The 13,767-nt window shown below is 35.2% G+C and overlaps 1 protein-coding gene across 1 annotated transcript; it reads right to left on the reverse strand.

The window, feature by feature from the left end:
* Positions 1–8,175: 8,175 nt before the first annotated feature.
* On the reverse strand, positions 8,176–9,042 carry LOC114579678. The gene has a single exon (XM_028695036.1). The coding sequence runs from the start codon at positions 9,040–9,042 to the stop codon at positions 8,176–8,178; it is 867 nt and encodes a 288-aa protein (XP_028550869.1).
* Positions 9,043–13,767: the final 4,725 nt, after the last annotated feature.

The following is a 13,767-nucleotide window of genomic DNA, read 5'->3' on the forward strand; positions in this document are numbered from 1 at the left end:
GGATGTCTCAACTTGTGCTAATGGTAAAGAAATATGTGATATAATGTGTATTACTTATGAAGGGATAAAATAAGTTAAGAAATCTAGATTGAATATCTTACTGCATGACTATAAACTTTTTTGCATGAAACCTACTGAATAATTATCTGTCATGTATACTAGGTTTACTCAAATTGTCACCTCATTGCATGCCTTAGAAAGAGAGCTAACTAATTATGAAAAAATTAATAAAATTTTGAGATGTTTCCCTTCTTCCTTTGATGTTAAGATTATTGCAATAACTTAATCTAAGGATTTCAATACTTATTGTGTTGATAACTTTCTTGGATCACTCATTGTTTACGAGCAAGGAGTGAACCAAAGATAACTTGATGTAGGTGAAAAAAAAGAGAAAACTGTGACGCTGAAGGCCAATGATATGGACACTGATTCTTCTAGGTCAGATAGCGATGATATTGCTTTAATTACTAAGAAATTCAAAAGCATTCTAAGGAATAAGAAAAAACACCATCAAAAGTGGAATAAAGGTAAGTGTGGCAAGAATTTTAAAAGTTCTATTGATATAATTTATTTTGAACATAGGAAGTTGGGATATATTAAAGCTGATTGTCCTATACTTAAGGTTCACCCAAGCAAGGAGAAGGTGAGGAGAAACCAAAGTTTAGGAAGGACAAGAAGTGGTTTCAAAAGGCATTCTAGGCAGATTCTACATCTGACTCCTTTGAGACTAAAACTAAGGAGGAGACTACAAAATTGTGTTTGAGGGCGGATGGTCATCTTGGTCAGTCTGACCAAGAAGAGGTATGTGAACTAACCTATAATTAACTTATGTCGTATTTTTATTTTAAAAAAGATATAGTCAATATTTGACATCTCTAAATGAATTAAAGGGAGAGGAACACCGTTGATTATTTTCCTTCCTCTAACTTTTTTTAGCAATATAATTTTCTTTTCTAAATAAAAGTCTATCTCAAATTAATAAATGAACTTTGAGATTGAGATATTTTCTATGTTGCTACAGTAATCTATCTTATATAAATAATGTTCAAAGTCATTAAATCATACTTAAGCTTTTGTAATCTTGTCATTATATTTATCATATGAATTTGATTCTGCTTTATGGTTTACTCTTCCTTATATTAGAGAGTGAGTTCTTCTTCTCTAATATCTGGAAGATATTCTCACAACTAAGAGTATTTAAAAGTTTTAAAAGGGATATAGCTTGTAAAAATGACAAGAGGCATAAAATGAGCTCAAAAAGAAGTAAAACTAAAAAGATGCGCAATGATCGATCGCCAAAAAAATTAAAAGATACATAAAGTGTATCAAAAAAATCAAAAGATATGCAAAGTGTGCCAACCAATTGATAAGAGACATAAAATGAGCCCACAAGAAAGTAAACTTCCTTCTCTTTCAAACCTTTAAATCTTAAAAGAATTTACGTGTCACTTGATATTTTTAAAGGCTTATTTTTGAAATTCATGATTAGGACTAATTACTTTGATATATTATTCTATAAGATATTTTTCTGGAACCAAGCTTTGAATGCATCTCTTTTTTTTATCCAATTGATTTTTCTGAGTTAGATCTTTGTTTTCAAAAGATGATTTGTCCTATAAGAAATTCGAGTTAGGGCTAATAGGATCGGTTGTTCTACCATTTTTTAGATTTTGATGATGTTAACTATTTGATTCTTACAAATTTTTAATTCAATCACATAAAAAATTCATCATATTCATTCTTTTAAAAAAAACTTTGTTTTTATTCTTTTTGTCATTTTTTTATCTTTTTCATTGTTTTATTTTTTATCATTTTCTTATTTTTTTGCATTCTTTGATCATCTTTATCCATCCACAAAATTTTTAATTTTTGATCACATCGTCTTGGATGATCTTCCTATCATCCTGGATGATATCTTCACACAATCTCCTTCTCACGATCAGGGCCCGACATGTAGATTATTTTTCTTGTGATGTTTTCTGTGATGTTATTTGTTTTCTTTTTGTATATTCTATTATTTTTTATTTTTGGGTTTTCTCCTCCTTTTTGTGATGTCAAAAGAGGGAGTAGTGGTAGTGTTTATGTTATTTCATTGTACTTCTTTTTTACTACTTTTGTTTAGTGTTTGCACCATCTATTTAATTTTAGTAAATTTTGAGTTGCTTCAGGTTTTATTTAGTGTTTTCCTTCATGCTATGTTTCATTTAACTGCTTAAGCTGAATTTTCTATCAAATGTTTATTATCTTAAAAAAGGGGAATATTATTATGAATTGGGATTCATAGATTATAATTTTTATAATAGTAAACATTTCTGACACTTCTATTTTTTATGATTGCTCTGCCTACTAATATTTCAGCTATACAAGATCAATTGCAAATCAAGCCAGCTCAAAATTAGGTAGATTAGGACCAAGTCAGTCTGTAAGTGTATGTCAAGTGTTTTTACCAAAGTAACCTTGCACCCACACACACAGGGGGAGAAATTCTATCTATTTTAGAGTTTTCTATTTTTTATCATATCCTTTGCGATGATCCCAAGTCATCCTAGATGATCAGTTAAAAATAGAAATCCTAATTAGGACATCCTAATTAAGGCAGCCAAAATTAAGTAAATTGTTCTGGACACTATTAGCATTGTTATGGATGATAAGCTTAATTCAAAAATAATCATATGCCACCTCTTTAAGGCATGTTATTATTTTTAGATATCATCCAGGACATCATCCTGGACGATGCACTATAATTATACCTAAATTAGTCTGATGATTAAAGAAAGCATGTAAGGTTTGATTGATCGATTATATCATTTTGGACGATCATAAGATAATTTAGGACGATCAGTTAAAAAAATCTTATTTATTTCCTGGACGACTATAATGATGTTTTGGATGATGTGTACTCATTTGAACTAATCATACGGGATGATCCAAAAATTCTCTATGCCAATCAGGTGTTTTTTCATCATCCAACATGAACATTCTGGCCGAACAAAGCAATTGTCTAGACGATACTTGACATTTTGAAATAATCGTACAGGACTGGAAGATCATAATAAATAAATCTTCTAATCATCCAGCCTCTCCTAGATCGTCTTAGCTAATTGAGTTGAATTTATACTGATCGTATAAATTGATCCATCGATTGTCCTGGATGATATTTGTCGGTTTGTTGCAATTTAAGGCAAATTTGAAGCCCTTCTATTTAAAACCTTTTGTTTACTCAAGATTGAGTCTTTTGCTGATATCCTGGCCTGAGAGAGACAAGAGGAGAGGGAGAGTAAGGGAGAGAGAGAGAGAGGATATTATGAGGGGGGAGTTTGTAAGGATTTCACAAAGGTTGCTTCAAGCAAGGATCCAAGTCATCTTCTCTAATCATTATCCTTGGTTCCTTGGAGATTCTAGAGAGGTCTGCTTAAGTAATTGATCGAGGTTTTCTGCCTACTTTGAGAGGAAGAAAAAAGAGTTGGGTTCTCTGCCTGCTTCAGGAGGAAGCGAAAGGAGTCGGGTTCTCTGCCTCACCGGATCGGTGGAAAGGAGGTTTGTACAGGATTCTCCATCTTGTTGTGGGAGAAAAAGGAGAGTCACTGAGTTTAGTGCAATACTCGGAGGAGAGGCTTCGGGGATGGACATAGGTCAAGTTGATCGAACCACTATAAAATTTTGTGTATTCTTTCTTATTGCATTTATTCATTTACTTTCTACACTTTATTTTTGTGGCGAATAATTGATTGCGTTGTTATTGTAAAATATTTCAAAAGATCATGATTTTTTATTTAAGAATTTTTAAAACACCAATTCACCCTTTAAAACCCCAATTCCCCCCCCCCCCCCCCTCTTGGTTAGCATCGGGCTAGTTCACAAGGGCTTAACATCCCTAACAAATTTTCATAATTTAGAACTATTATAGAAATAGAGACTCAAATATGACAAAGATATTTTTTAACACCGTTGTGCTTCAAATCTAGCACCATAGTGCTCACAAGCATAGCGCCAAAGCAATCTAGTTTAAATAGAAATTTAAATATTTATATTTTAAAATACTTTTCATTTTTGGGTTGTCACACAATAGCTCCAAAATGATTATCTTATTAAGCTCAAAGATAATCCTACTTTTTACTCCCTTAACTAAGATTGTTGTATGAAAATCTTACCTTCCTTCATGATTCCATGTCCTCTTGGATTATTCAAAGGTTTAAAGCCAAGTGGCTTTATTGAGGGGAGGATGACTTGAAAATTCTTTTTGGGAGGACAAAGGTAAGGAAAAACTTTAATTATTTTAAAAGAATTTCTACTAATGAGGGAGTGTTCTCCAGTACTAATGGTATCATCCAAGCTTTGACAACTCATTTTAATGGTCTTTTCAATTCTAACTCTTATTGTTCTAACACTCATCCCTTTCTTCTCACTAAGTCTTCCATCCCTCCCCACCTTATTTTATCTTTAATTGCTCCTATTTTTGATGAGGAGATTAGTAAGGTGATTTTTTTTAGTCCCAAATCCTCTATCCCTAGACTTATCTTTAATTTCTCCTATTAAGTTTTCTTCTTTTGCTTGGTTGGCTTTGGTAGATTCAAGACTGCTAATTAGCTTATTCTTAGGAAAATTCCTACTTGGCCTCTTTGCCTCTTTTTATTTCTACTTTCCTAAATCCACCACTCATCTCTTCTTTGAAAGTGATTTCTCCTTTAAAGTTTTGATGACCCTTATTCTTGGGGCTTTTGTTTTCCTTTTTAGGCTTAACATCTTAGAGATCTTTAATCATATCAAAGGCAATTCACAATTTTCTAAAGTTACCAAAAAAAATTCTGCTTAACTGTGCTTCTATATATTCATTATTGAAGGATATAATGCTAATATCTTTAAGTTCCTTCAAAGCTTGATAAAGAAACCGCTAGATGTACTGATGGATGGAGGCAAGGAATTAGTTGATTTTATTAATAATTTTAAGCATGTTATTTTTACTTGTGTTAATAAAGATTGTAAGAAGTTATCTTATTTTTGTGCTAACATTACTCTTAGTAATAACTTTGTTTGGGATGACATTAGTATGGATAATATTCCTTCTCCTTTTCTTGGCTTGTGTTATAAAAGAGGATGTCATCCCTTGGAGTTTTGTACTAAATTGTATTCTTTATTAATTGCTTTGCACTTGCTTATATTGATGAAACTTTCAAAATATATATATATAAATATATTTATATAATATATTATATGGTCTGTGAAATGAATGGAGAAGGAGAAGATATGAGGCACTTTTTCTTGCTTTAATTTTCAATCAATTTTAATTCAAATTAAAAAGCCATTAAGGGCCAAATCATGGTTCTTGGAAGGCATTTTGACAATGTTTATTAAAGAGTTATTGGAATTATATATGATTTTTTTTTTTTTTTTCTCTCTTATATTTTAGGCTCAGATGCTAGTTTGCTGGTTTGTGCTTTCTGCTGTTGCTAGTTGGCCTTCCTTTTTGCTGGTGAAAATTATTTGCTTGGGATAATGATGATGTAGACTTTCTATGTGCCTTCCCTGGTAAGGCCTGGCAATCGGCGTGTGACTTAATTCATTCTTGGTTAAATTTTTGCAGGACGTTCTCTTGCTTCTTGAGTCTGGCTGACCTTCGGGCCTTCATGACTGGTCTTTTCATTTGCTTATTATTTGAGCCTTTTTTGAGGTTGTATCTCAACCTTCAGTCTGTTTTTGGAGCTTCTGGAAAGCTGCCAAAATTTTGTGCTTCCTTCTTTTGTCATTGTCTGCTTTTAGATTTTTGGTTTAACTGCTTTTAAGCTTTTTGTGCCTATTTTTTCTTTCATTTAGGTCTTTTTTATATAATCTATTTTTTTGGTATACTTGTAACTCATTTTCTGTTCAATGAAATGGGCTAGCCCTACAAATAATTCAAAAAAAAAAAAAAAACTTCATCGAACTATAAATTATAGTGAGGAATCTTTCTAAAATGATAAATAAATTAATAGAAAATTGTAATATAGAGAAAGTTTAACACAGCTTTAACCTATGTACAACAAATAATTCTCAACCATGCCATACTTGAAACTCAGAGACTTGATTACTCTGAGGTACTTAGAATACTGCATCGAGCATGAAGAGAGTTGATGCAATATTTATGCATGACATAATTTTCATAAAACGGCAGTCTTTCGATGACCCGGTTAGGAAAATAGATATATTAGATTTAATTTATGTTGAGAAAAGTAGAGGTAGACCTAAAAAGACTTTATCATAAAATATTAGAAATAATCATTCTTTATTAGACTCAGATGAGAATTTGATTCTTAACATGACATAATAAAAAAAAAATGATTCATGTAACTGACCCCACATAGTGGGATAAAAGCCTGTTGTTGTAGTACTTTTTTTTTTTTAATTGGGCTAGTAGGGGTTCATGCCAATAGGGCCCTTGCTATCTGTGCATATGTTGGACCCCGACCCTATTCAATAGTGAAGGCATTCAAGGACGTGCGCATTTTCTCTCTTTTGAGACCATGAGGACGAGTGGCCTCGTGAGAAGAGATTATTAAGTGCGGAGTTCGGATTGGAGCTACATCCGGATTCTGTGAGTGTGCGCAGTAAAAGCATAGTAAAAAAACAATGTGCATAGTAATTGTATTTTTACTGCGCACACTCACAAAATCCGAACAGTTCTCCTGTCCGGACTTTGCACGTAATAATATCTCCCTATTGAGCGAATGAAAAGTAAAGCTCCTCCTCGTGCATTCACTTATAGGTTGGTTGGTGCCGCTACCCCTATCTCCTTCACCAAAAGACAAGGCAGTTGTGCTCAGTTGAATGAAGAGGAGCAACAAGCAATGGCTTATTTGACCGGGAAGTCCTTGAGTATCAGCCAACTTGGGAGCAATGTAATTGTTTTTCTTTCTTTTTTGAATTTTATATAAACTTTTGGCTCACTCTTAACATCAATTATCCTTCCTTGTAGAGGTTGTGCCGAGCTGCTCTGCCCCAACTTGGGTTCTCTATTAAAAACATATTTTCTTTTATTTATTATCTTCAGTAGCCTTTTGAAATTTAAGATTTTAAAGAACTTGATCAGATAAATGGTTCTTTAAGATTAGTAGTATAACAGTGTTATGTTATGGGTTCAAAATCCAAGTGCTTATCATAGAAGGGAAAAGAAGATTTGTATTCATCAAGACCACTAAAAACCATTATAAAGTAATATTCTTGTTTGAAGAATGTTAAAGCTTATTTATACATAATGTATGCCCATTATATTAAAATGACTAATGTTACTCTGCTTTAATCCAGCCTATCCTTGCATAGCTTTCCCTTACAGTTCAAGGCTTCCTTGGGGATAACATTCTTGCTAAATTATTTTTAAGATCGTAATCATAATTTCTATTTGACAATTTTTTTTTCTTTTTTTGAGAAATGCTAAGTAGCAATTAATGGAAAAAAAAAAACAAAAAAAAAACCTAGATACAATCTAAGAAGAGACTAACCACCTATCACACTCTTCCTTTAAAATATGATTAAGGGTAGAGGGAAGGTTGCTCTCCAAAAAAGTGTCCCACACAAATTCAAAAGACAAAGCCAAGTTAGCACAATAATCCGCTAACTTATTACAATTACGTCGAACACAATTGAAAACTACATTATTACATTTGTTCAAGAATAAAAGACCTTCCTCTTCACTATTCTCGCCGGGTTTCCTCTGTATACTGTACAGTTGCTGAAGAAACTTGAGAACATTATGATTATCTCCCTCTATTATAATCCCTTTGGCTATATAAATCCACTCTTGTAACAATTCTTCCACAGCTTTGAAAGATGATAACTCCATACGGGCAATGTCCCAATGTCTTCTTTTCCTTCCAAAAGCTTAAATAAATCTCCCTCCCTTAAGACTCCTCCTATCCCCGCATCATAGTTCTCTTTGAGAGAAGCATCCAAATTCAACTTTAACCACTCAGGTGGAGGGGGATGCCAAAAATCTAAGAGCAGCCCATTGGGCCGATAAGCACCCCAGTGATCTGAGCGATACACACCTTGATTGGAAGAACTGAAAAAGCTAATAACAGAAGCCGCAATCACCTCAGCACTACAACCAGAACTCCCATGTTTCACCTTGCATCTGTTGTTCCAAACAAACCAAACACTCAAGGCATATATCTGGGCTGTTAAATCATTTTCCGCAGTCATATTCTACATACCCTGAATCCATTCGGTGAAGCTGCTGAAAACAGGGATTTTAAGCCCCCATCTCCTAAGCACATTGTTTACATTTACCAGAATTACACAAGAGGTTGTAATATGATCCAGCTTTTTAGTTTCATCACACCCAATTGGATAGAGGATGCATCCCGAAATCCTTCTTTTAAACAAAAAAAATTCAATAGGAACAGCATCATTACAGATACGCCAAAGAAACAGTTTAATTTTGGCATTAATCTTCAATTTATGCATCCAGATTATATCATCATTTGCCACAATATCTTTGTATCTACTTTCAATTAATAAAGCAGATAAGGATTTACCCGTTAATTGCAGCCTTAGCTCCATTTGATCTTCACAAAGAGAATCAAAAATCTGTACATCTTCAATCAACCTTACCAGATCCTCCCCAAAGAAGGTTCTGAGCTTGGCTTCAACCCAGTAACCATTCTCAATGAAAAAATTCAGCTTCAAGTCTTCATCTTCTACATTACCCACAAACGTGGGCCATTTCAATAAACTTTTTTCCATAATCCAAGCATCCTTTAAAACATCTATGTTATCCCCATTAACCACCTTCCACCTTAGGAAACTTTTAAGAACTTTCCATCCACTCATCATGATCTTCCAAGAATTAGAACCACTTCTAGTTCCCTCCCTCTTCCACCAGCTTTTACCATATTTTGCTATAAAGTTCCTGTTAAACAGAGAATTAGGATTCTCAATTGAATTCCAAGCGAATTTGGCTCGAAGCGGTCCCATTCTATCCACCACAGATTGAACACCCCAACCACCACACTCCTTGGGTCGATAAACCACTTCCCAGCTCACAGAGTGTAAGCCACGGCCTCCATCCATTTTGTTCCAAATAAAATCTCTACAATGTCTTTCTAGCTCAAATAAGATTCACTTGGGAACCAGTGAATGAGCAATCAAGAAAACTGGGAGAGCAAGAAGCACAGATTTCACCAACACAAGCCTACCAGTAAGAGAAATAAGCTTGTTCCCCCACGCATTGAGCCGTTTCAAGGATTTATCCAGAAGCATTTGGAAGTCAGCCTTCCTTAACCTTCTTAAAGCCAATTTAACCCCTAGATACTCCGGTTCTTCTTCCACTTTGATCCCCAGCAGCTTTGAAATTTTTCTCTTCCTTCTTCTACACACAGCCTTCCCGCAAATCAAAACAGATTTTTGCTGATTGATAGATTGCCCTGTCCACTTACAATAGTCACCCACAATGCTCCACATCTTCTTAACATTCTTCAGTTTGGCATCTGAAAACAGCAGCACATCATCTGCATACAACAAATGAGTGATCTTGGGAGCTTTAGCACAAATCCTAATTCCCAAATTCGGTCCATTCACAAAAAAGGCATTAGAGAGTAACTGTGAGCACATAATAAACAAGATTGGAGAAAGAGGACAGCCCTACCGAAATCCACTCTTACCATCAATCCACAAAGAATTATTCCCATTGATAATAATAGAGAATCTAGGATCTGAAACACAATCCATCACCAACCCAATAAAGCTGCTCGGAAAACCCAATTCCACCATCATTTTCTCTAAGGTTAACCAACATATACTATCGTATGCTTGTTCCATATCCAATTTAACAGCCATATACCCATTACAAGCTTTTGAAAATCTAAGCTTGTTAAAGACCTCTTGAGCTAATAACAGATGATCAGAGATGGATCTCCCCTTCACAAAAGCCACCTATTCTTCAGAGATGATCTTAGGAATCACCATTAACATTCTATTTAAAATTACTTTAGCAACAATTTTATAAATAGAATTGAATAAACTAATGGGTCTAAATCCAGAGGGCGAAAGAGGATTAGAATATTTAGGAATCAACACTACTAAAGTGTCTTTCCACTCTTTGCACATCTTCCCTAAAGAGAAGAACAAACGAACCGCCTTGCAAAAATCCTTCTCAATAATCTCCCAATATCCTTTGAAAAAAGGGTGAGTCAACTCGTCACAACCAGGAGATTTGTTATTTCCCAACCCCATAATAGCGACCTTAATCTCTTCCAGCGAAATTTCTTTTTCTAGCAAAGCCTTCTCATCATTATCCAGAACAGCCCACGGTTTTGGCCAGTTAACCAACCTGCAGCTTCTATTTCTCCATTTGCTTTTGAAAAATCTGAGAAAAATTTCTTCCACTTCCCTGGGGTCTTCGGAAATCTCACCATTATCATTCTTTACTTGGCAGATCCACTTAGCATTTCTTCTTCCATTAGCAAAGGCATGGAAGAACTTTGTATTAGCATCCCCTTCTTCAACCTATTTCATTTTTGCTCTTTGTTTCCACCAAGTATTTAAGCACTTTAGAATAACATTTAACTCTTTAACTTTAGATCTCAACAACCAAACCTTTTCATTATCCAACTTTCCCTCCCTAGCTTCAATTTCCTGGATTTGTAGAATTTCAGCTTTTAATCTATCCTTCTCGGCTGTAAAATTCTTTAGCTTGTATCTACTCCAATAATACAATTTATTCAAAGCTCTTTTACACTTCTTATTGAGCACCTCCATGTCATTTCCCACATAAGATTTCTGCCACCCTTTATTCACAATAGTAGCAGCAGTCTTGAAAGAAAGCCAAACATCCTCAAATTTAATACTACTCTTCCTTGTATCCTTATACTCCAAATAAATCCAGCACAATCGGACAGTGATCAGAAGCCACTCTTGCTAAATGTCTTTCCACCCCAAGATGAACAAGATCTGAAGCCAAAGAGTTTAATAAACATCTATCCAACCTTTAAAGGATTCTCCCCCCACCAACCTTATTGTTACAACAAGTATATCTAGGCCCTAGGGCCTACCACCCTAACATCATGGTAATCATTCTCATACATAAAAGAAGACATCTCCAAGGGACCTTGAGAAAAAGCAAACTTCCTACCACCCTTCTTATCTTCTTGTGATAAAATGCAATTAAAATCTCCCCCAATAACATAAGGAAGATCTCTATGCGACTGTTCCCCAATACACTCCCACAGCTTTCTTCTTTTATGAACATCCTTACTACCATACACGGTAGTAATCATCCAAACACCCTTATTAAAGACATTGAGATCACCAATAACACATTGATCTAATGTCTTTATAACTGAAAAAGAAGCCACATCACTCTTCCATAAGATCATAATACCTCCTGACAGACCTTCAGAAGGAACTAAAAAGAAATCCCAAGCATGACCCATAAACTTCACAAAATCAGCCTTATCAAAAGAACTAATTTTAGTCTCCACCAACCCAAACAAAAAACACCTTGTAATCTTTAATAAATTCCTTCAAATAGAGAGAGGCTTCACTCTTCCTAACCCCTCTACAATTCCAAAAGGCTAAAGATCCCATCAACCTTTTTTGGGGGAAGAGCCCCCAACCTTCTTCCTACTACCTCCATCACCAATCCTTCCTCTAGTGTTAGCTGAAATGGGCCCCAAAGATCTAATCTCTTTAGCCAACTTACTCTTAGCCACATCCCCATTACCACTAGTAGCTTTCTCACCCCGACTACGACTTCCATCATTAGCAGAATTATCCAAAATTCCTTTAGACAACAAAGCCCCCTTCCTGACATTAACCCCATCTTCATCTCTAATTCCAACAACAGCTGTCTTCTCAGAGTTAACAAATAAGAACCCATCATCCATATCTTCTCTTAACAAAATCTGAAATCTATTTTCATTAATTTGACAAGGATTAGAGTTGAGTGAAGAAACCATACCCTTTTTCAAGACGTCCTGGCCAAATTTATTATCAATAAGATCCAGATTAAGATCTGAATTCTCCAACCCCTTAGTGTCCTCCATTTTCTCCATCGCTGTATCTATCACACCTTCTTCAAGCTGATTAACCTTCTCCTCTAACATCTTCTTAGTAGTAACAATGTCATCCTGGTCTTCAGCAACTTCTTTAGAAATTTCCCTTTCTACTATCTACTTTTTAAGAACCTGATTAACATCTGTCTTCTTCCAAATTCTCTTCACCAAAGGCTGTTTTCTACAGTTTTTTCTGTTTACCGTAATCCAGGGACCATAATTAGCACAGTTATTTTCTTCAATCTGTATTTTCACCCCTTGCACATCCTTTGCACTTCCGTTTCCACCATTGATGTCCAGATCCCTTAAACTCCTTTTACATTCTGTTTTTAAATGTCCCACCATCCCACAATCATAGCAAAAAGATGAGATTCTCTCATATTCAACTCTTTGAAAGAATCTTCCTGAAATGCTTTCCACCCAAACTCTAGTAGGTAGGCTTTGATCAAGCTTGACCCTTACGCAAACTCTAGCAAATTCCCGCTTACCCCATTGGAATAAGTTTCCATCCAACATAAGTGGTCTTCCAACCATTGCAGCAATCCTTGCCATGTTGACCTCATCCCAACATTACAAGGGTAAATGAGGTAATCTAATCCATATTGGTGAGGTCAGCTCCTTCAAAGACAATGTAGAGAATTCAGGTGTCCAACATTCCATTTCTATAATGTGACCATTCACAAACCAAGGTCCTCCCATCAAAACTCCATCCATCATCTCAACCGAACCAAAACAGCACAGAAACCATCCTTTCCCAAGAGTAGTAAAATGGGAAGTTGCCATACATCTTCCACTGCCGCCTCACATCCCAAGCAACCTGATGGGAGGGGATCTCCTTCCCAAACACTTTAATAACCAATGAATTCCTGAGTTTATTAGAATTCAAAATCTCCATATCATCTCTTAGTTTAACAGCCATACCATCTTCGGACATCACCAAATCCTCATCCTTAAAATCCAGCTTGATATACGATTTCTTCTTCCAGGGATTCTCATGATCCCTCGCCCCATTTCTATCAGTCATTGCATCATTCATCTTACCTCCATCATTATTTCCTTCCGAACCCAAACTGCCAATAATATGAGAATTTTCAAATTTAGAATTGCAGGTAGTCGCATTTATCCTTGTGCGATCAGGGATTGCAATTGACATCCCAAACCTATTAACGAAAATTTTCATATCAGAGGAAGAGGCCGAAAGAACATTGGAATCAAGATTTCGAAAAACTTGAGCACTTCCGGAGAACCAGTCATTCTATCAATCGCAACTTCCTTACCGTTGCCTTCAACATCAAAAACCTTCTTGGGGTTCTCTTCAATAGATTCTCTGATAATCAACTGACCTTTCGATCGATTCCCCATCAAACCTTCTGATTTCTTAAAACCAGAAACTCCATCCTGAACACCTTTCTCCGCCAAGATTTGTAGCTTGCCATTACCTTTGGCATTTCTAATCTCTACCGCCTTCGAAGAAGGCCGGCGGCCATCCATAAACTCCTCCCCCGCCAATTCCGCGAAGAACGGAACAGAGAACCGAGAAGCAAAATTTGAAAAATATGACTCTCTCTAAAATCTTGAAGCTTCTCTCTCTAAAATCTTCTCTCTCGAAAAATTATCAATTATTTTTTGCTATAAAGTTATTTTCTACAATAACTTTCAAAATAAAAAATTTCATAAAAACTTTGTAACTACCTTTATAAAAATTAAAGACATTCAAAACAAACCCTAAATATGAAAACAAAAC

The sequence above is a fragment of the Dendrobium catenatum genome, unplaced genomic scaffold, assembly GCF_001605985.2.
Source record: "Dendrobium catenatum unplaced genomic scaffold, ASM160598v2 fragScaff_scaffold_621, whole genome shotgun sequence".
Taxonomy (NCBI): domain Eukaryota; kingdom Viridiplantae; phylum Streptophyta; class Magnoliopsida; order Asparagales; family Orchidaceae; genus Dendrobium; species Dendrobium catenatum.